Source organism: Acomys russatus, chromosome 24, assembly GCF_903995435.1.
Source record: "Acomys russatus chromosome 24, mAcoRus1.1, whole genome shotgun sequence".
Taxonomy (NCBI): domain Eukaryota; kingdom Metazoa; phylum Chordata; class Mammalia; order Rodentia; family Muridae; genus Acomys; species Acomys russatus.
Window position 1 is genome coordinate 25944053 of NC_067160.1, and position 23986 is coordinate 25968038.

Here is a 23986-nt window from a genome sequence, read left to right on the forward strand (position 1 = left end):
GTATCCATGGAAGTCAGAAGAGGGCGTCAGATCCCTGGAACTAGAGTCACAGATGTTGTGAGCCACCATGTAGGTGCTGGGAATCATGCCAGGCCCTCTAGGAGAGCAGACATCTCTTAGCCAGAGAGCCATCTCCAACTTCCATCATGTCATTTTTTTTTTTTTTTAAATAAGACTTTTGGTGCAAACATTTGTACTCATTGGAATTATTGATTATAAATTGTCTTATCTTTTTTTTGCATTTTTATATCTGCTAGAAATGTTGATTCACATATACAGCCCCATTGCCACTCAGCCTCGTTTTACATATATTTTTATTTATATATACTCACAAAACTAACTTATGGGAACTCTTTCTTAATTAATTCTTCACACTGCCAACTAACATCGTAAGCCACTGTTCAAAGTCCCAGGCACAGTGGCACAGACCTTTAATCCCAGCATTCAGAGGTAGAGCAGATGATCAGCAAAGCCTAGCCAAGCCTGAGCTACCAGGCAAGCCCCTGTCTCAAAACCAAACAAAGACTCAGTTGAAATAAAGAGCAGCAACACACTTGAGGCAGCTTGTGTTAAGAGGGAGTTTAGAATCTGCCCCGCAAACAAGGGCAGAGAACTGAACCACCCAACGCGAGCTTCAGAAACTCAGACCTCGCAAGGCTCAAGCCTCCGTGAGTGTGAGGCCAGCCTGGTCTACATAGCAAACTTCAGGCCGGCCAAGGCTACATAGCAAGACCCAGTCTCAAAACACAAAAATAAAACAATCAAAACCCCTCAACACTAACAAGAAAACAGAAACCCAGAGATGCGCTCTGTTCCTGTCCGTTCTATCTCTCTGTGTCTGCGTTCCACCCCTTGTGAACATGCTACCCTCTGTGCAATATAGTGAACCCGTGGCTGCTCTGCACCTTTCACTTCTGCCTGTATCTGGAGGTAAGTTAATGGTTTCCAAACCCCACTTTCAAGCTCAGCCTGAGTCAGGTATGCAATCTTCAGCCCGATCAGGGACCCACAGTTGTGTGTTTGTGGTAGCAAGAGCGCTATTCCCAAGACAAAGAGGTTTGTTGCAAAGTGGGAGGAAAATGCCTCGGCGCCATGGGAAATCTGTCTGATTTATTTTGATTTCAGCATACCTATATTTGGAGGCCATGTTTTTAATGATATCTGTTTAACTTTGTTAATGGAATAACCATTTCGCTAAAGTGACTTCATTAAAGTTAGAGATATCAGTAAGTGGAAAGGCGAGAGTGGATCTCATCGTTATGGCCAGAGGCCTATTGTTAATTAGTATGTTTATAACATTCCTCTGGGGAGGCTCCTGGCTCTTGACATTTAATATTATGCAGGAAGGCAGAAACTCATGTCACCTAAAAACACCTCATTTTTTACACTCCTCCACTCCACAGCAGGAGTAAGAAAATTATGTCCGATAATTTCCTCACCACGGAAAGCCAGCATACTTGACTCGATATTCGCGTGTAAACAGGACAGGCATCACCAGGCTGTTACTTCCTCTCTTCCTGCATGGTTCCCACAAATCAAGTCTAATGACTGCGAACAGGATTTAACATTTACATCTGAAATTAGAATTCTCACCATTATCTCTCTTCCTAGATGAGACTGCTAAGGAGGTCAAACCATCTGACGGGACTAAATGTCCGTCTCCGGTGCAGAGCACCCCATGGGTACCGTTTCAGAACTCTTGCTACAATTTCATGATAACAAAGAACAGACATAAGACAGTCACACAGAAGGAAGTGCAGTCTATGTGCCAGAAACTGCGTGAGTATATCCTCCTGTCACCGCCGTGTGTTGTGACATGCTCGCCTTTTCCGTCCCCTGTAATAACGATTCCCAAGTAGCGTTGGCAACGCCTCTCCTCATTCTCTCACTAGAGAGTGGAGAGCTGGTTGTGAGGCAGAGTAGATGGACTGACGTGAAACAGGCCACCCTGATTGGCAAGGAGCTTACACCACCAATCAGATCCAAGGTCAAAGGGTATTGACTTTGTGCACTTCGAGCTCTCAGACCTGGAGCACTTTTCAGTAAAACCCAGAGGGTCTGTGACTCTTTTGAATGAGGAACAGAAGGAACTATAATCTTTGTGCGAAGTTCCTATAGAAAGGATCTTGGTGTTATCCTCCAAAGTGTGTTGTGTCTGAAGAGCATTTGTTTTAATAGGGATTTTTATTTTTTTTTAAAGGTAGAATAAGGCTTGAGAAACACTACTCTCTTGTATCCAAGTACCTGGCACAACATATGAACTCAGAGAGACTGAGGCAGCATGCACAGGGCCTGACGGGATCCTAGAGCTGAAAGGAGAAGTGACACATCCCCCCATCCCTCACCCAGAAGCTATCTCCAATTGATAACCACTTGCTGAGAGAATTTAGTTTTCTCCAATGGAGTCTCACCGGGAAAGCAAACTGCTCTTAAAGGCAGGGTATATGCCCTAAATAGACGACCAACAGAAAACCAACTCCACTGCATCTTTGGAGGCTCCAGGGCTTTTTCTTTTCATTCTTTTTTGGGGGTGGGTTTTTTGGTTTTAGTTTGGTTTGGTTTGGTTTTTTGAGACAGGGTTTCTCTGTGTAGCCTTGGCTGTCCTGGACTCACTTTGTAGACTAGGCTGGCCTTGAACTCACAGCAATCTGCCTGCCTTTGCCTCCCAAGCACTGGGACTAAAGGCATGCGCCACCACCACCCGGCCCTTTTTATTCTTTTTTTAAAATTATGGTTATTTTATATTTTTTATTTTTACCCTGTAGGTCTTTTGTGTATATATTATGGCTCCTGGTTTTATGGGATCTCTGAGCATTCAAATGCATGGGTCTCTTTCTTGTGCCTTTTTTTTTGGGGGGGGGGTTCCTTCTGTCTGTTTTTGTTTTATCTTATTATGTTTCATTTTATTATTATCCCTTAGATAAATAATTCCTTCTTGTTTTCTAATGAGAGACAGAATAGAGTTGTATCCAAATGGGAGGGGAGGTGTGGAGGATCTGGGAGGGAGAGAGTAGAGGAAAGAGAAACCATGATCAGGATGTATTGCATGAAGAAAAAAAAATCTATTTTCAATAATAAAATATAAAATAAAAACAACAATTTGAAAAGGAAATATTGACATAAATGAGCTAGCTTAACTTAGTTTGTATTGGTGTTTCCAGATGTTTTCTTATCTGTGTGCACTTTTTCTGGGAGACCCCCCCCCCTTGGTTTTTTTCTGAGCAACTCATTTTACAACAAATGACCTTAAACTCTAACGGAGCAATAGTGTCTAAGGAACAATCAGGCCTGTCTTGTTATAGCTCACGAAGAGGCTTAGGGGGAAATGACGTAACCATATTTTAATTTAAAAATCATACAAAGGTTTTGTTTATTTCGGGGTAGTCTTTAGCAGATTCCATTAATAGCATGTAGATTTGTGCCATCGGAAAGTGAGTGTTAAATGAAGGAAATGTGAAGTGGATGCCTGAAGTTTTCTGCTCAGCTACCAAGCTCATCACATCCTGTGGGTCCAGATGTACATTAGAGTGTTTGAACACTGCACAATCTGTCATCTCAGTAAGCCGATTGTGTGTGTGTGTGTGTGTGTGTGTGTGTGTGTGTGTGTGTGTGTGTGTGTGTGCGCGCGCGTGTCTTTCTAGTATTTCAATACTATCCAAGTTTTAAAGACATAAAACTGGGAAGTAGAACTTCCTGGTACTTTCAGGCAAAAGAGAGTCTTCTGTATAAAATGGTTATTAAAGTTGGCGTCTTTACCTTGACAGATCCAAAAGCGCATATACTAAGTATTCGAAATGAAGAAGAGAATGATTTCGTTGTGGAGCAGCTTCTGTACTTCAACTATATCGCCTCATGGGTCATGTTAGGAATAACCTACGAAAGTAAGTGGGACCTCGGGCTGCTCTTAGCACTTCCCTATAACCTGTGCGTCAAACTGCAAAGTGCGGTGCTCTAAAGAACGTGTTTGTTGATGCACCAACATGTGCTGGAGACGTGACACAGTGTGTAATAACACCAGGGAGGTTGTTGTGGCTCTGCTTAGCTACCCCGTGCCTTAGACTTATACGGTGGAGAGTAACGTCCCATCTCCACTCTTCCTTCTGGCAGCTCAAGACTAGTTAGAGATGACCACACTTCCACCTGGGTTCCCACTGTTACTGTGTAGGAAGCGCAAACCCAGGGTCCCATGTCTACTGATGCTGCCCCTTTGGGTTTATAGCATTATCTTAGAGTATGTGCATGGCACACAACAGAACAATGAGCCTCTTAGTCTAACAGTGGGGTAGGATGTTTGAAGTTTGGATCAAATACCATGTCTCCAAAATATCACTGATACGGGCAAACCTTAGGACCCCGTGTCTAATACAGTGTACGCGAGAACAGTATAGGAGGGAAATCAGAGGTGTCCTGAAGTTCTGGGGGTCTTGAAGTTAGGGAGGGAAGTCAGCCTGGAGGCACGTTGTGCAGGGCTCTGGCGTTTCTTCTCTTCTCTGCTCTAGCAGTAGTCATGGCTCTTGAGCTCCCAAAAGAGAAGAATCCAGATGGGACACGTTGGTAGACCAAGCAGCCTAGTTGCAGTAGAGCAAACAAAGAAGCAATACACCTGCTAAAAAAGAGCAGCTCCGGGCCTGGTCCCAGCAGGCCATGCACTTCTGTCTCTCCTTGCCCTCTCTTGGGCTTACCCCAGGCTGGGCACTCCCAGGCAAAGGCTGTTTTACCCAGAGGTCAGCCTGGATAAGTAGACATGTAAGATGAGAGGGTGTGTGTTCTCCTGGAAAGGGTCGGACAGAGCAGAAGAGATCAAACTCGGGCGTAAACACTTGAATTGTACCCTCTGGGAATGGAATACATATGACATGAAAACAGAAAGAGACTGTTGTATGGGGGAGGGAGGGAGGGCAACAAAGAGTGGACCAGGGGGACAGAGTGCATGAAGACGACCTAATGAAGCCATTGTCTTATATGCTAACTTAGTTCTATGAAAACATTTTCAGATCCGAAGAGTTGTATTAAGTTGCCCTAACTTCTTTTATCAAATGTATAGCTAACAAGTTTCTTTTATTAAAATGTATGGTCATCTGAAGAATGTACAGTATAAAGGTCTTTCAAATAAATGGCAAGTGGAGTTTAAGTCTAATTCTTTTTTATTTATTTATGTATTATGTATACAGTGCTCTGCCTGCATGTACATCTGCAGACCAGAAGAGGGCACCAGATCACATTATAGATAGTTGTGAGCCACCATGTGGTTGCTGGGAATTGAACTCATGACCTCTAGAAGAGCAGCCAATGCTCTTAACCGCTGAGCCATCTCTCCAGCCCTTAAGTCTAATTCTTACTGACTTAATTTATACCTAGAAATTACTTTTTTGAGTTACTTTAGAATATGTATAGAAGGAGCCTGAGAGATGGCGCAGAGGTTAAGAGCACCATCGGCTCTTCCAAAGGTCCCAAGTTCAATTCCCAGCAACCACATAATGGCCAACGACCATCTGTAATGAGATCCAGTGCCTTCCTGTGGCGGGCAAAATACTGTATAAATAACAAATAAATCTTTAATATGTATATATATATATACATGTATAGGATATTCAAAGTGTTTGAGGTCTTAAAGCCAAATTTGACATTTCAATATGGAGGCCATGACTAGAAGTAACTGAAACAATAAATAACAGATACTTCAAGCCTAGAGAGAAATGAGCCTCTTTTCCAGGTACTAAAGGAATACAGACAGCACTGTGTGTTATGTTGATAAGTGTGGGGGAAGGAAAAGGTGTCTAGGAAACACAGTGACCTCAAGAAAGCCACATACAGCAAGCAAGAACAAGATACGCATGGATTGCTCCTGCGACCTTGGTGCAGCCAGCTGTTGACACGTAATCTCTTTACTCCAAGTGAATCAGTGATTTGAAATACTGACATTGAAAGTGAAGTTTTGATGTAATCTCTAAGTATAGGAAAATGCTTCTCTCCTAGACAATTCTTTGACGTGGCTCGATAAGACGGCATTGTCCTACATGCACTGGAGAACGGGAAGACCAGCTGTGAAAAATCACAAATTTCTGGCTGGTCTCAGTACTGATGGCTTCTGGGATATTCAACCCTTCAATGTGGTCGAAGAAACACTCCGTTTTTACCAGCACAGCATTTTTGCTTGTAAAATTGAGATGGGTAAGAGTCTTAGTCGCTTTGCTGTTGCTGCGATTAAATCCCTGACAGAGCCGAGTGCGCTGGCACACTTCTGTAATCCCAACACTGTGAGGCAGAATTTACAGTTCTAGGGGGATGTGGTCCATCACGGTGAGAAAGACATAGCACGGGCGCGGAGGCGGGGCCTGATGGCGGGAGCAGAAGGCTGGCCGCTTGCGCTGCCACACTCACACTCAGTCAGTCACCGTGTGGGCGGGGCCTGGGGTGTCAGTCAGTCACCGTGTGGGCGGGGCCTGGGGTGTCAGTCACTCAGTCTCTCAATGAAACGGAGAGTAAGGAGGAAGTAGAGCAGGAATATAAGGCCTCCCCAGTGACCCAGTCTTCCAGTGAGATTCTGCCTCCTGAAGGTCCCACAACTTCCCCAGTGTCATCAGCCGGGGACATTTCATATTCAAAACTGCAGCAGTAAGTATGAGCAGATGTAGTCACACTCAGGGAATCGGAAGACCACCAGTTCCACTAGTGGCATACATGTAACACCGTGTATGTCTGGAGAGCTTCCTTCACATTTAGTCTCACACATGGAACCCCAGAGGCTACAAAAGAGAAAGAAGCCCTGGTCCTTGCAGTCCTGGTCTCAAACTCCAGCAGGGAACCATTGCTGGTGAGACAGCATTAACTTTTTTATCCTTTGTAAGCAAGTCTTAGGTTATTTGGTAAACAAAGAGCTCTGAGAATTAGGAGGTGGCTCTTGATTGAAAGACAGAAATTATATATATATGTATATATATAATATGAATAGAATTTTGACATTCCAGGCAAAATGCATCTTATAATCTTGTCTAATCCTTAAATAAACCTATTTTGAGATGTAAATTATGTATAAACTATTATCAGCCTAAAAACTTTATTACTAGCTGCCTGCCCTGAGCCCTCTGCCGATGTAGGTCCAATGGTAGTGACACCTTTGTGGACCATCTTTGCTCCAGGTGCTGCAGAATACTGTGCTAGAGACCTGTCACCCCAGTGTTCCCCAATTGTCAGTCACTGTGGGTTCCTGTAAGCATTTAAGATGGTCTACACCAGCCTGTCTTCCTAATGTCTAAGCTTCTCCCAGCATTCACCTTTCCCCTTTCTTTCTCATTGGACATCTTTTTCTCAGCCAGTAACTTCACTGTTCTCTCCATGTACAGCCATACATTAGTAGCTTGTTTTGTTTTGTTTTGTTTTTGTTTTTGTTTTCAAAACAGGGTTTTTCTGTGTAGCCTTGGCTGTCCTGGACTCGCTCTGTAGACCAGGCTGGCCTCGACCTCACACTGATCCACCTGCCTCTGCCGCCCGAGTCCTGGGATTAAAGGCGTGTACTACCACGCCTGGCTTATATTAGCAGCTTTGTTTGTTTTCTTCTTGTTTGTTTGGTCTACAAAGTGAGTCCAGGACAACTAAAGCTACACAGAGAAACCCTGTCTGGGAAAAAGTTAAGATCCTTTTTAAGTGTGTTGTGGAAATAGGAAAAACAAAGTTTGCATTTGACTTCTTGTGCCATTTTGTCTAAAATATCTATTTGAAACTATTTAAACTTACCAGCCCTTTTATTTTCGCTGTTACAGTTGACTACAAGGAAGAACACAACAGCACACTGCCACAGTTCATTCCCTATGAGGATGGCATCTACACTGTTGTTCAGAAGAAGGTGACGTGGTATGAAGCGTTGAACGCGTGCTCTCAAAGTGGGGGCCATTTGGCAAGTGTTCACAACCCACAAGGGAAGCTCTTTCTGGAAGATGTTGCGAACCGTGATGGATTCCCTCTCTGGGTTGGGCTCTCGAGTCATGATGTAAGTCTCACCTTGTTTCCAGAAATTTCCCAAGGCTGTAGCTTTGAAAATTGGAGAGTTTTTAGCATAAGATACTAACTCAAAATGTAACAGGGAGTTCATTTCCAGTGGTTTCTTGACTTAATAAAATTATAGAATGCAAATGGCCAGCCCATCCCAAGAGTTCAGGGGGTTAAGAACACAATTGCGTCTCCTGTAGTCTTTTTCTTTCTTTCTCTCTTTCTTTCTTCCCCTCTCTCTTTCTTTCTTCTGAATTTTTGAGGCAGGGTTTCTCAGTGTAGCCTTGGATCTCTTGGACGCACTTTGTAGACCAGGCTGGCATCGAATTCACAACGATCCGCCTGCCTCTGCCTCCCTGAGAGCTGGGATTACAGCCGTGAGCCGCCGGACCTGGCTGGTCTTTTTGATTGGGGAGTTATTTTTGTTATGGATCTAGTGATGAAGCTTCTGCACTCCACCTCTGAGCTTCATCCTTAGTCCCCGTAGCTTGTTTGGGAAGGACCATTTGGAAAGCTCATATGAAGTAAATAGCATAGAATTAGAAAAGCCTAAATTTCAGTATCAATGGCATGTCTGTCATTTCTGCGACAGCTGATAGTTAATGAGTTATTTAAACTTTGCAGTCCCACTTCCTCGTTGGTAAAATCAGCTGATAATTTCTTTCATATTTTAACACAAAAATTCATATAACAGGCAACCAAAATTCTTACTTTGGTCAGGACCTTTAGGATGAAAAGGTCTTGGATTTGAGAGAGGATAGGCAGGGCTGGAAATGGCATAAATACAGCACTCAATTTTTGAAATTCTTTTTTAAAAATTTAGCTGAAAAAGATAAATGCGTTGATAACAGATCTTTGATTCCATCATTTGAATCCTATATCTATATATATGTACTTTTAATAATGTCTGGCATTTTTAAAAAAATAGCCATCCATTGAGAGTTGTGGACCTCTTTAAGTAGTCTTTAGAAAAGAATAGTGAAGGCCGGGAGTGATGGTGCACACCTTTAATCCAGCACTTGGGAGGCAGAGGCAGGTGGATCTCCATGAGTTCAAGGCCAGCCTGGTCTACAAAAGCAAGTCCAGGACAGTCAAGGCTACACAGAGAACCCCTGTGTCAAAAAACCAAAAGAAAAAAATGGTAAAAATAAAAAGAAGAAAGGAAGGATGGAGGGAAGGTGAGAGGGAGAAAGGGAGGGAAAGAAAGATGGTTGCAGTAAGATTATAGATTCAAGCAAATACTGAAAGTAGTCTCCTCACACCTGTCTCTGTGGGAAGAGTTGCCTTTCGTAGCCCCTGCTGTGTGATGGCCTCTGTAATGCAGCCAAACACAAACCACAAAACTCTGAAGCTCAGAAAACAGGACACAGCTCAGTGGTAGTGTGCTTGCCTGGCATGTGTGAGCCCTGAGTTCAATTCCCAGCACCACAAGTAATGAAAAGAACAGTGTTTAAGAGGATACAATGATCTTTAAGAACAATACGAAAATTTTCAGAACAGCATGATAGTTGGAGTTCTAAATCTTTAATTATAGTGAAGGGGTAACTGGAAGCCATTTGCATGTATTTCATAAATCTGGTCTTTGAGTTAATAAATCCAGAGACAGAATACAGTGGCCCTGTCTCTAAATGTAAAGTCTTGCTTAAGTTCTGCGACAGCAAACGCTCCAAGTTACTGCATCAGAAGCAAATCTCTGACGTCATAGATAAGTCTAAGCTTACCACACTCGTGAGCAGATGTCAGCCTCCACTTTCTACAGTGTGTGCATTCCTCCTACGCTCTCTCTGAAGTCACATCTGAGCTCAGGGTATCCACACTGTTCTCCAACAGGGAAGTGAATCAAGTTTCGAGTGGTCCGATGGCAGTGCGTTCAACTACATCCCATGGAAAAGCCCAGAGTCCTCTGGAGACTGTGTCGTCTTATATCCGAAAGGAATTTGGAAACATGAAAAATGCCAGTCTGCTAAGGATGGTGCAATTTGTTACAAGCCTACAAAACGTAAGACTTGGTTTTGAATAACTGCGTATTTACTAAATTTTGATATAGTGTACGCACAGCATTATTTAGTGGACAGTTGTATAGATTTAAATAAGGCTTGCCCACAAATTCTATAAAAACACTTTCTGATATTTTGTGAATGGGGTATATCCCATCAGGGAATATGTCCTTGTTCTCAGGGACATTCATCATTCTCTCGCCAGTTACATTTTACCTTAGAATCTGAAGATTTTTGTTTTTCTTTCTTTCTTTCTTTTTTTTTTTTTTTTTTTTTTTTTTTTTTTTTTCATGTTCCCACATTCATTGCTGTCACAAAGTCATTAAACCAATGGTCCAAACAAACAGTTGCCCAAATGATAAAAATGGACAATACCCAAGGGTACTTGCATGTCTAGATCCCTTGCTGTTCTCTTAGGCCTCTCAGTCTCTGAACACACCTGTTCTTCTGTTGACCTAAGTTTCTGAGAAGTACTTACTTACTTTAAACCATTCCCATCTCTATGGAATGTTCCAGATAATCTAGAGCCTTGTTTTGTTTTTTTCAAGACAGGGTTTCTTTATGTAGCCTTGGCTGTCCTGGAACTCTCTGTAGACCAGTGTGGCCTCAAACTCACAGAGAACTGCCTGCTTCTGCCTCCCAAGGGCTGGGATTAAAAGCATGTGCCACTACCACCTGGCAAATCTGAAGGTTTTTGCTTTACATAGAAATGGATCTCGAAGGCCATGGTGTGCCCTTAATGACATCATCAAGAACTAGCTTCTCAGTTTTTAGGCACAGAGGGAAAGGAAACGTTAAGAAAGACTGTTGGAACATGTGACATACAGTAAAGTACACAGAAACAGAAAAGTATCTGCCTCCAAGAAAACAGGCTTTACAGAAAAAGGGGATGGTAGTTCACAATGCAAATATAATATTACCATATGACCCAGGCCCACTTTTGGCTTTAGGCTGAGAAGAATTAAAAGCAGACACTCAAATGGCTATTTGTACAATCACATTCGTAGCAGCGTCATTCAGAACTGCCAAAGGCAGAGAGAACCCAGCTATCTTCCCCCCAAAAATGAGTGGCTAAGTAGGATTTGGTACCTGTGTACAGGCAAAAGTGCTACTCAACCTTAAAAGGAGAGGAAACCCTAACAAAGGCCACACTGTGGCTCAATCTTGAAGACAACACACTGACAAAAGAAGCTGGTGATGGGGGGTCTGCTCAAACTACTGCACTAACCGAGGACAATACAATAGTAAACATCGAGCCCCTACTCTGATCTACCCAATGGTCAGGACATCCTCCACAGTTATGTGGAGAGCAGGGACTGACTCTGACAGGAACCCTGGTCCCCCATGTTTGACCACCTCCCCTTGGTGGGGAGGCCTGGTGGCACTCAGAGAAAGAACAAGCAGGCTACCAAGATGAGACTTGATAGCCTATGACCATATAGTGGGGGAGGAGGTCCCCCTCGGTCTTAGACCTAGGGGAGGGGAATAGGGTGAAAGCATGAGGGAGGGAGGAACGGGAGGATACAAGTGATGGGATAACAATTGAGTTGTAATCTGAATAAATTAATAAAATTAAATTTAAATTTAAAAAAAAAAAGAAGCTGGCGATCAAAGGAAAAAGCTGCATAATTCTCCTTTGATATGGCACCTAGAATTCTCACGTCCACAGAAACAGGATGTCTAGTGCTGGCCTGTCAAAATCTACAGAAGGTGAAGTTTGGGTAGAGAGTTTCAGTTTTACAATACGAAACAAATTCTGTGGATTGGTGGCAGCATTGGCTGTAGTACGCATGTGCTTAATGCCACTCAGGTGCACACTATAACATGATCTAGATGAGGCTCGTGTGTGCACACTTGTAATCCCAGTACTCAGGAGGTAAACAAAAGTGAGTTCAGAGCCAGCCAGGGCTACACAGTGTGTTCCGGGGCTGCCTTAATCTACAGAAACAAAGCCCCGTTTCCAGATAAACCAGAAGACAAAAAAAAAAAAAAAAAAAAAAAAGGTTAAGGTGATAAAGTGAATGTTGTATATTTTTTCTGGTAGGAAAAACTATGGCTGTAGCACTGTTGCTAAGTTCACAGGTTGTTCAACTAGCATATAAAAAGCCTAGGTCCTGTCCCAGCACAGTCTGTATGTGGTGGTACATGCCTATAATCCTAGCACTTGGATGCTGGACTCAGGAGGATGAGAAGTTCAAGGTCATCTTGAACCAGCCTGAGCTACATGAGATAATGTTTCAAAATATATTTTCCTCTGAGCAGGAATCCAACGGGGCTGAAGTGTAGCTCGGTGTTAAAGTGCTCATCTTACTCTTGGGAGGCTCTGTATTGGATTCCCAGCACCAAACAATGACCAAAAGACTATAAGAAACTTACACAGTGCAAGAATTGGAAACACAACGTCATATAGATCAGAGAGGAGAGGAATGTCTGCAGCTCAAGGCAGCCTAGCTGCAGACAGTTCTAGAAAGCAACAAGGTTCCCAGTGTGAGATGCTAAGAGGCTGAATAGAGCACTAGTTGCTGGTCCAGAGGTCCTGAGTTCAATTCCCAGCAACCACATGGTGGCTCACAAGCACCTATAATGAAAGCTGATACCTTCTTCTGTCATGTGGTCATACATGCAAATAGAGTGCTTATATAGACAAATACACAAATGAATAAATCTTTAACAGAGAGAGAAAGAGAGAGACTGGATGTAGTGCTGTGGTGTGGTGGCTTGGGGGTTGAACTCGCTTTCACATCTACTGAAGGAACACACAGCTAAGCCTAGAATCATAGGGCTTAGATTCACAAAATAGTAAAGGCAAGAACTTGCTGGTAACCAGCATCACCAGTAAGGAATTTAATGTTACAGGGGTTGGGAAACTCACCCACTACCCCAAGCTGTTACACTGATGGGTGTGGGGGATGTTGGGGAGTGAAGGGGGCTTAAATAGGTAGCATTAAGGAGGCTGAGCCAAACAACTGACATTTGAAAGGATTGATCCTGACTTCTAACAGAAGACGGAAGTAGAAGGAACTAGTCAACCCAAGGTTCTTGACAGAGGCAATGTCGGCGCCCTTTTCTTTTCTTTTTTTTTTTTTTTCTTTTTTCTGAAATTTCTATGAAAACTCCCACGCACCAGTGCTGTGCAGAAATCACAGAGAGTTTTAAGATGGCACAGAAGCTGAGATCACCGCCTGGGACAAGGCTGGAAATCTGATCAGATGATCTGTACTTAACACCTTTCTAGTTCTGTGCTCTTAAGAAGGAACTAATTGTGAGCCCTGCGGGACCCAACCTCCACTTCATAGGCACTGCTTAGCACAGCTAAAACCACAAAGCAGGTGAAGTCCAGACCAGAGGACTGTTTAATAGCTGGAAAAGATAACCTCTTTTGGGTTGAGAGAAGGTTACAAATTGCTCTTTTTTTCTTGTGGGTAATCTTTATGTATCTAGACAAATGTTTGTTCATGTTTTCACAACAAAAGGGTAGCCAAGGGAATGAATTTTAATTCTTTGTTCAGAATACTTACACACCTCCCAAAGCCTGGATTTGCTTCCTTCCCCAGTCTGTCTGTCTATTTGTTCTAATGGGTGAACTCCATCCCCGAGGGGAAACACCTACCTCATCTACCATCAAGGTTTTGAAGTGGCATCCTAAACAGCTAACTGGACCATGTGTCTGCAGGGTCCAGAATGCGGCTTTCAATGGGGTGTGTATAGGGCTGCAGACTGCTTATGCGCAAGCACGGGTTTCATATGGGAACACTGAATGAGATTTGACGGAAGTATTTACTTTTCTCTACGCATTATCACAGCTGTGTCTAACATTTTTCATAGCCAAAGAGCTGTCCTCTCATATACACTCATCAAAATGTCCAATGGCAAAAAGGAATGGTTCCCAATGGATCCAGTATGGGGATCACTGTTACTCAGCTGACCAGGCATTGCACAGCTTCTCGGAGGCCAGGCAATTGTGTCAAGAGCTCGGTGAGTTAAACTTCACTTGTTTTCTTTTGACTAAATAATCTAATTCATCAAAGCCTTTGTTTTTCCCTTAAGAAAATAATGGGGGGATTACCATATCTTGGAAAGTATATTTTTTAAGATTTATGTATTTATTTTATATATATATGCCTGCATACCAGAAGAGGGCACCAGACCTCATTATAGATGGCTATGAGCCACAATGTAGTTGCTGGGAATTGAACTCAGGACCTCTGGAAGAGAAGACAATGCTCTTAACCACTGAGCCATCTCTCCAGCCCTAGAAAGTGTTTTAAAAGCATTTTTATTTTATAGTACCATTATTACCTTATTGTCCGGTAGTAGGGAAATAGCTAAGTGTTTTGTGCATAAGATCCCAATGGAATATTGCAATAGTCATTAAAAATTATTGGTGTTGACTGAGGAAGCTCAATTGCCAGAGCTATGCTTGTCTTGCATATACCCACTAACACCCAGGGCCACATATACGAGCTGGTGGCACATGCCTATAATCCCAACACTTAGGAGGTCTTGGAGGCAGGAGAATCAAAAATTAAAGGTCATCTCAGCAACATAGTTCTAGCCTGGTGGGACTACATGAGACCAGGTTTACATACACATGGGTAAAAGCTTAAAAACAAATAAATATCAAAGTGAGAGTAAACATATTGAAAGTAAAAATAGAAAGAAGTAAAAATGATGTGATCTATTCATATTAAGTAGAAGTGATAACAAATAAAACAACTTTAAATATACTTTGAGAGGCTTAGAAAAGAGAGTTAGACAAAATATAATCTACTCCATAGTCTATTACTGAGTTTTTAATGTTAGCCTGAGGCTGAAGAGGGTAATAAACTCAGCTGAGTGTGAGATCCCCATCCACTCCGAATAAGACTGCCCAACACCCTAAGAACCCAAATAAGGGTCAGGATTTTAGTGTCCAGATTTAGCCATTTCTGGAAAAAAAAAAAAAGCAGCAGTAATTGAGTGCCTCCGACAAGGCACCCAATCACGGCCTTCACTCAAAACATGAAATGACTGCTAAGAAAGCCACCTGTAGTTATTTCAAAAATCGAAACTATTTCATTTCTTCCTTGAGTAGCTATGCAGCCAGGCAGATGGCATTTAGCTCGTTTATTTTGCTAGGCGTCGTGGAGGTGGTGGCTGATTAGAGAGCATTTTTAGTTACTGCTTAACTGCGTCACGGGAACCTTGGTGTGGGAACCTTGGTGTGTTGTACATGTTCGTACACAATGGAAACTTTTATAAGGTATATCTAGGCGTTTGCATATGTGGTGCGCTGCTCCCTCCTGAGGGAGAGCATCGGAACCATTGTAACTGTGGCGTGTGGACAGGACAGGTAAAGCATCTAAGCTTTGAGGCTGACAGCCAGGTCCACGTCCCAACTTGCACATGCACTACCTAAGTGATGCCACAGAGGGCACAGAATTCTCCTCCTCAGAGAGCAGTGACAGTGGAGACAGTATTTGGGAGTCTGGGACATTTGGGGCATTCCGGGAAGGAATGAGGTGGCATAAAGTAGGCACCTGCAGCCCGGTGCCCTGAACATGGGGACCTCAGACTCGTTCTTCTTTCTTTCTTTTTTTTTTTTTTTTTTTTAAAGATTTATTTATGTATTGTGTATACAACAGTCTATCTGCATGTACACCTGCAGGCCAGAAGAGGGCGTCAGATCACATTATAGCTGGTTGTGAGCCACCATGTGGTTGCTGGGAATTGAACTCAGGACCTCTGGAAGAGCAGACAGTGCTCTTAACCACTGAGCCATCTCTTCAGCCCCTCGTTCTTCTTTCAAAGATTTCCAAAGAAATTGATTTCATAGCCCTGACAGTTTCCTTCTCTGCAAAAAGTGATAATAGCTTTGCCGTTATCCCCTAGGCTGTGTTACATTAAACACTTTCTTTCCCTTTAGGATGGATTTATGAGCCCACTGGTTATTTATCTTTATTCCATCTGACATCGCATACAACTCCGTTTTCTGTATGTGTTTAGGATACATCACGCTTAAATAATATTCACTCCGTCACTGGCATATCATTTTGAGGAACGTATGATGGTTATGACCAACCACACTACTGTGTGAGATCCTGTAGGAGGAGGGCAAGTGCTCCCTCAGATCCCAAGCCAGGCATATTTAGAGCAGAAGCAAGTTTAAATCTAAGTTCCACAAAAAAAAAAAAAAAAAAAAAAAAAAATTGAGGCAAGTCCTAAAAATATGTAGATGGCATATACTTTTTCTAGAGAGAGGGTTTCTCTGTGTAGCCTTGACTGTCCTGGGCTCACTTTGTAGACCAGGCTGGCCTTGAACTCACAGGATCCTCCTAGCTCTCCCTCTCTGTGAGTGCTGGGATCAAAACCATGCCCAGCTGGTGGTGTTATATTTGTGTGGTCATGATCCCCAGTTATTACATCAGCTGACCAAACGCAAAGGCCTCACCGATTTGGTACTTCCAGAACCAAAAAGTTTTGCCAGATACATGTTTATTTTAAGTATGGAATTTTTTTAAATGTAAATGTTAAAAATTTAAAATATTTCTAACTTCTTTGGAACTATTATTTGTGGAAGCACCTTTAATTTTTGATTTAAAGTTTAAAGATAGTCTCTGAATGAAGCTTGAATTTCTCAATGGTCTTGTTCACAATATACGTTTGTTTGTTTATTTGTTTGCTTTTCTCCAAATGGGTTAGTTCAGAATAAATCACTTGCTTTACACGGAGTTAGTTAAGTACAATTCGTTTTCTTTCAACAGATCATTCTGCAACTGTTGTCACCATAGCAAATGAAAATGAGAATAAATTTGTGAGCAGGTTGATAAGGGAGAATTATAACATCACTATGAGAGTTTGGCTTGGATTATCTCAACTTTCACTCGGTAAGTGGCACATTTGTGTGGACAGTGTGCACAGTTCTAAAGTAGCCCATGGCGGCCCACACCTGTATTCTGACACTCTGGACAGTTTTACCATAGTTCAAAATTAAGTCTTACCAGTGATGGTTTGGTTTTTGTTTGTTTGATTGATTTTCTCAAACAAGATTAGTTAAATCTCAGTAAAGAACAGATACAGGGTTTGAAAGATGAGTCTAGAATTAATAATGAATTAAGTAGATAAATTTGATAATTTGTTTCACGCTTTAGGTAAAAATTGAATATTAAATAATTAAAGTAAATGTCAACTCTAAAATATCAAGTAATTTTCAAAAAATGAATGGTTTCAATACAGGCTGTCCTAATGAATTGTAAATGGTGTTTATACATTTATCACACTGCTGAAAAACAAAAATGGGGTGGGGGAACCCTGCACCCCCTTAGTTCTTTCCTCTCCTATCAGCATAGTTTTATGATAGTTTTTCTTAAAGAATGGAGGATGCTGATCTCTGCAAATGTATTTATTGCACAATAAATGTACAATCAAGCATTCTGTACCTTTATCAAAACACATCTATCACTGTCTAATAAAACACTCTATAACAATAAAAATGGGGGCTAGAGAAATGGCTTTGTGGCTAAGAGCACTTGCTGCTCTTCCAGAGGACCCCAGGTTTTTTTTCCAAACACCCATATCAGGTGGCTCACAACTGTCTGAAACTCCAGTTCCCAAGGATCTGTATCCATAGACACTTGCTCTCACTTACACAGAAACACACACCTACACATAATTTAAAATAATAAAAATATATCTTTATAAAACTGAAAATATTCTATTTCTCATTGCCTAGAACAGCAGTTACTAGCCACATAGGTCATCTCACCTGTGGCGACTGTGGCTAAAGGCTTAAAGGCTTTTGCTTATTTTTAATAAATGTCATTGTATGTGTACATATTCATGTGTGCGTGCATGTGTGTCCTCGTATTGTAAAGGCTAGAGGTCAATGCTGGGGAGTTTCTTGGATTTCTCTCCACTTTATTTATGAGTGCACATGTGAGTGTGCATGCACACGTGTATGCATGATGTGTAGGCAGGGGTGTAGGGCAGGGGTCAACATCAGGTATCTTTCTCGGTTGCTCTCCACGTTCTTTGAGATAGAATTTTTCACTGAACCGAGCGCTCACTGGGTCAGCTAGAAAGGCTGGTAAATGAAGTCCAAGGATCCGCCTCTCTGTCTCTTACCAGTGCTGGCTTTATGGGCGTTGGGCCACGGCACCCAGTTTCTTTACATGGCTCTAAGGGATCAGGCTCAAATCTTTGTGGCACGCATTTTACTAAATGAGACATTTTACTAAATGAGACATGGGTTTTATTTTAGAATAATAGCATCGTATAAAACAGTGGTTCTTAACCTTTCTAATGCTGAGACCCTTTAACACAGTTCCTCATGTTGTGGTGACCCCTCCCAACCATAAAATTATTTCGTGGCTATTTTATAACTGTAATCTTACTACTGTTATGAGTCATAATGTAAATATCTGATATGCAGGATATCTGATATGTGACTTCCTCCCCCTCAACCCACAGGTTGAGAATCACTGCTATAAAATGACACCATCCTAAGAAAATTAGTTATTTGGACCTCATGTTTTTTCTAGCTTTGTAATTAGTCACAATGAATATAACTGCATTTATTGTTTGTTTTCAGATCAGTCTTGGAGTTGGTTAGACGGATTAGATGTGACATTTGTCAAATGGGAAAATAAAAGTAAGAACGGTGGTGGAAAATGTAGCATTTTAGTAGCTTCAAATGAAACCTGGGAAAAAGTTGAATGCTCACGTGGCTATGCAAGAGTCGTCTGCAAAGTCCCTCTGAGTAAGTATGCAACCTGTCCTTAAGGGAATACTGAACTAAACAGGGCGAGACATAAATGTGGGGATGTTCTTGTGGCTCTAGTAGCCCTTACTTAGTGAGCATGAGACCCTAGGTTCAGTCAAAACTGCCAATAAATAAATAGTGTGTCTGTGTACTTGGTTTTTTTTCCCACGTAATCTCAAGTATTTATAAAGCAAATCTCAAACCCTCATTAAGTCAGCAATTCTCTATAATACATTCAGAATTCCCAAATGAAACTGTGAAGCAGCCAAATTCTATGTAAGTCTGTCCTAACTAAAAATGGATGTAGCCAGAGAATTGGGGAGGAAATTTCTTTGAGAATGCCCTTACGATGCATTTTATTTTACCGTTTCCCTGTGTGAAAGCTTAAAGGTCTACTTTTGTGGCCAGCACATTGGTTACGGCTAGTTTCCTCTTGTTGCTTGTGGAAGCCACTTATGGAAGCAAGGCTCTCCTTCACAGGGCAGGCAGGGCAGCAGGAGCAGGAAGTTGGCTGTCACATTTCTGGTCACACCCAGGAAGCAAGGAGAGGATGGAAGTGGGGAAAGACTATAACTCCTCAAAGCCTTCCCCCTGTGGAATACTTCCTCCAGCAAGGCGCCACCTACATAACTTTCCCAAACAGGCACAAACTGAGACCACGTGTCCAAACACATGAGCCTTTGGGGCAGATTCCTCATTCAAACCACCACAGCTCATTTGCTATGTTCTTTTGGGTCCCATAAAACTTTCATAATGAATTTTACTTTTGTGTTTGTGTTTGGTTTTTTGTTTGTTTGTTTGTTTGTTTTGAGGCAGGGTCTCACTATGTAGCCCTGACTGTCATGAAATTTCCCTCTATAGACCAGGCTGTCCTTGAACTCAGAGATTTGCCTGCCTCTGCCTCCCAAGGGCCGGGATTAAAGGCATATGCCAGTACAGCTGGCCAGAAAGAAGTTTAAGATAATCTAAAACTAGATGTAACTCCTTAAAATGCTCATGCCATCTGTATGAAACTACAATTTGAACTTTAACTTTGTCATGAATTGAATATATTAGTTTTAAAAAACCATAAAAGTGTTATCAAGCTTCATTTATGGAGAAAAACTCTAAACCTTTTACAGTAACATTTTAAAACAACTAGCATTAGCTTCCATTTTGGGTATATAAATATTAAAGATAAAACTCCGATTGCGGTGATGGTAAGCACGTGTATGTGTGTTGGGAAAACCCCCTATGGTGCACGTTCTGCGTCCTGACGTGCGCCTGAACAAGGCAGGTCCTGGGCATGTTACCACAGAGTTTCTAGTGAGGAAGAAGCATCAGTGACCAGCAGGCCAAGTTTTTGTTTCAGTTTGGTTTGGTTTCGGGTTTGCTTGGGTTTTGGTTTTAAGAGAAGGAAGTGGCAAGAAGTTAGAAACCCCACGCAGTGAAAACCAGGTGGGTGGTTATTATATATACTCCCTAGGAGGAGGGTGTCTGCTAGTGGAGGTGCTGCGGCTAAACTCAGAACTGAGCAGGCTGGGAGCCAGGCATAGCAGAGAGGAGCCAGTGGCCGACTGAGCAGCTGAAACTCAAAGAAACTCAAAGAAGAGCTGGGTTGGAGGCAGGCAGAGAGGCCTACAGTAGGGCTGCAGACAGCTGTCAAGAAGTCCTGGCTGTTTTTCTAGTGGAGTGGAAACCAACTGGTGCATGTCGGGGAGAAAAGACAGCACTGGCATGATAAAACTTACAGAAAAATTATTCTGGTCTTGGCCATTTTGAGTTGGGAGTATGGAAATCTTTTTGGGAATGTCCAGTCTGCAGGCGAATACATGAGGGACGCCATTTGAAATCCTGAGTGAGTGGTAAGGATGTAGTTTGGTGGGTGCTTGCCTAGCATGTCCAAGCCCATTAAGGGAATGGGTGGAAAGTACAGCAATATATGTTAGCTGCTCGCCTAAGAAAGGTTGTGAGTAAGAAAGAAATAATGGCAAATGCTTTGATTTCTTTGGAAGAAAAATCAGGAATGAAAAGAATTTTGATATAAAGAAAACCACGTATATTTAAGAGAAAGAAAGCGGTTGAGTGTTTAATGGTGGGTTTGAGAACCTGTCAAGACTACGAAACAGTCTTTAATTTTTGCAGGGCTTTGTGTCTTACACACAGTTTACTGAAAACAATCAGAAACAAGAGTGACTGTTGTATTTCTCTCACAATGCCTCGCTGTCTACATTCCAGGCCCGGATTACAGAGGCATAGCTGTTTTTTTCGCGGTGCTCGGTGTCTTAGCGCTCATCAGCGGACTGATTTGGTTCTTCTTGCAAAGAGCTCATTTCCGCTGGACAGGCTTCTCCTCAGTCCGGTATGAGCATGGAGCCAATGAAGATGAGGTGATGCTACCTTCTTTCCATGACTAACTTCTTCTACGAGTTTGTTCACTGGCACCAACGTCCCAGAAGCAAGGCAAGCCGCTTAACGTTGTCCCACAATCAGTGTTGACTCCGTTTCAAAGTAGAAGTCTTAGGGACAGTTTTCAGTTGCTGAGTTGCTCAGCTGCTGCACAGGATCAGTTAACCAGCTAGTGGCCATGCTAATTACTGCCATTGCCAGAGCAGAGAGGACTTAAAGCCAAAATGGACGTTCAAATTGTTTACAGGGGGATAAATTTAACTAATGTGAATTTTTCTCTATAAGAACGCGGTTGCTCAGCCGAGCATTGGTGGTGCACGCCTTTAATCCCACCACTTGGGAGACAGAGGCAGGTGGATCACTGTGGGTTCGAGGGCAGCCTGGTCTACAAAGTGAGTTCAGGACAGCCAAGGCTATGCAGAGAAACCCTCTCTCGGAAAAAAAAAAAAAAAAGAAGAAGAATGCAGTTGCTCAGTAGATATGCACATATTATAATGGCATTTTAACAGCTTCAAAGAAAATTAAAACGATCAGTACGACTAGGCTCCACCTTTTATGAGCATCTGACCAAATGCAAAGTTAGTACCTCAGGTAAAAACTCAACTATAAATAAGAGCAATGATGCTTCAAAATAGCCTTTTATGCTATGGAGAAAAATACTAAATAAAGTATATTTTTACACAGACAATGGAGCCTCTTGGAAGATGTTTCTTATATCATTTCAAATATATTTATACCAATATTAATTAATTGTAATGTTTTTTGTTTATAATTACTTATAGTCAGTGGTTTGGGTTTTTTCTTCTCTTTTTGAAAACTCGGAGTTAATGTCTTCTAAAGTTGAAATTGTTGCTGTTAACTTGACCAAGCATGCTGTATCAGCATGTCTTGTGTTCGAGGATTTTCTTTTTTACAAGGACCCAATTACCGGTGAGACTTAAACCTTTACAGTGTATATATTTCACATAACACATCAACTTTTGATGGATATATTATTTTGTTGCCTTCTTACCGCAGCAAAACAGAAAAGTAGTCTTTTGAATTATGATGTTTGCTAACTTTGTCTTTGCAAAAACAACAGCTTTTGAGACAGTGAGACTCAAAGCCTCGTGACTTGTGTGGGGACATTTAAAACTTAATGATTAGGGAAGCATTATTTTGTACATGTAATTTCCATTTTAACACCTGGAATATATTCTTACTGGTAGTGCCCACTAAATATAGTGACTGTTTTATTCAGTGTTTCATATTTATACTTTAGGATATTTTTGTACAAGATCCAGATTTATTTTCTTTGAGGTGTTTATATTATCTTAAAGTTGTAAATAATTTTCTGAGACTGTTTTAATGTAGCCTACAGCTGTCCTAAACTGTTCTTATTGAGGCATCTTTTAGATAATTATTAGGAGTTTCTTCAAAGAACTAAATGACTACAGTTGTGTGTACAGATGATGCCACTGTAAGGTTGGCTTCCCTTTTAAAAGTGTTCGGACTGGGCTTTGTATACAGAAGCATCTCTAAATTAGATTTGGTTGTATTCCAAATCCAGTATGATGAGAAAGTGTCCAGCTACTGGAAATTGAGGTATTATTTAAAGGCTTTGTGAGCACTTTTAAAAGAATAAATCGTATCTCTAAATTATTTTAGTCTCCTTGGCTCAGTGTTTCTCTTTTGTGTGTGACATCTATGCAGTGTGTGTGTGTGTGTGTGTGTGTGTGTGTGTGTGTGTGTGTGTGTAGCACATGCATATGAGTATACAGGTGCATGTGCCACGTGCACTTGTACAGAGGCCAGAGGAGGACAGAAAGTGTTTTCCTCTATTGCTGTATGTCTGTTTATCTTGCAAGCTGGAAGCTTGCCATTTCGTCTAGGTGAGTTAGCCACCAGCTCCAAGTATACACTTGCCTCTGCCCAGAAATGTTGTGGTCTCAGACATGTAAAGCCATGTGGGGATCTCAGACATGTAAAGCCACGTACATCTCTTTCTGTGACTGCCTGGAATTCGAACTCTGATCCTTATGCTTGCACACCGAGCACTCTTACATTTATGGTTGTGAGCCTAGCCTTTAACAGCTGAGCCATCTCTCCAGCTCACACCAAGCACTCTTACAGAGCAGAGCCACCCATCCCTCAGCCCCTCAGTGTGTCTCTTAGCATCTCTCAGCAGGAATCCCATCTGTATTATATTAGTCTTTACATTCTTTGTGCTTCTCTTAGAGGATGCTGTGCACTTGCTCCCCGAGTTCAAATGCATAGTCCCAGTGATCCCTTAGGTGATATACTTGAAAGCCCTCCTCAACATGTCCAGAACTGTCCCCTAGCAGCTCCTTTCCCCATTTCCCAGGTGTCTCAAAAGCATAAGACAGCCCATTCCAGCCTTCCCTGACCGACTAACTCAGTTACTACATAAAGTCTGAAAAAAACAACAAAAACAAAAAACAAAATAAACTGTCTCTTCAAGCCAGACACCAATAGAGAAGGGAACTTCTCTAGGAAACGATCCTGAAGTGATACCAGCATCCACTCCCTTCTTCCTCCCTTGCCCCAGCAATTCCCTCCTTGCCCCTCAGACATTAGCTGGAAGCTCTCCCTACTAAATGGCTGCTGGGTTGTGGATTTTTTGTTTTGTTCCGGGTTGTTCTGGTGATGGTGGTAGTGGTGGTGGTGGTGCTGCTGCTGATGTTTAACAGGGTTTCTCTGTCCCCAGAACTCTGTAGACCACGCTGGCCTAGAACTCAGAGATCCGCCTGCCTCTGCCTCCTGAGTCCTAGGATTTAAGGCACACACCACCATGCACAGCTAAAGAAAACAAAAGCAAACTTTGGCTGTTGTATTCTTTGTAAACTGCATGCCTGACTCTTGCTGAGATTCTCCT

General features: G+C 42.1%; 1 protein-coding gene across 2 annotated transcripts in view; it reads left to right on the top strand.

Annotated features, from left to right (window-relative positions):
- Nucleotides 1-23986, top strand: part of Ly75 (lymphocyte antigen 75) — a 129033-nt gene that overhangs the window by 66999 nt on the left and 38048 nt on the right. The window contains exons 27-35 of one of the 2 annotated variants that reach the window (XM_051166114.1): nt 1612-1779; nt 3765-3881; nt 5977-6171; nt 7761-7987; nt 9817-9985; nt 13809-13958; nt 16727-16849; nt 18553-18720; nt 20941-21419. In XM_051166114.1, the coding sequence (XP_051022071.1) occupies nt 1612-1779; nt 3765-3881; nt 5977-6171; nt 7761-7987; nt 9817-9985; nt 13809-13958; nt 16727-16849; nt 18553-18720; nt 20941-21119 (1496 nt within the window). In that variant the 3' untranslated portion in view covers nt 21120-21419. Of the gene's footprint in view, nt 1-1611; nt 1780-3764; nt 3882-5976; nt 6172-7760; nt 7988-9816; nt 9986-13808; nt 13959-16726; nt 16850-18552; nt 18721-20940; nt 21420-23986 lie in introns of those variants that run through there. The other variant, XM_051166113.1, reaches the window with a different exon arrangement.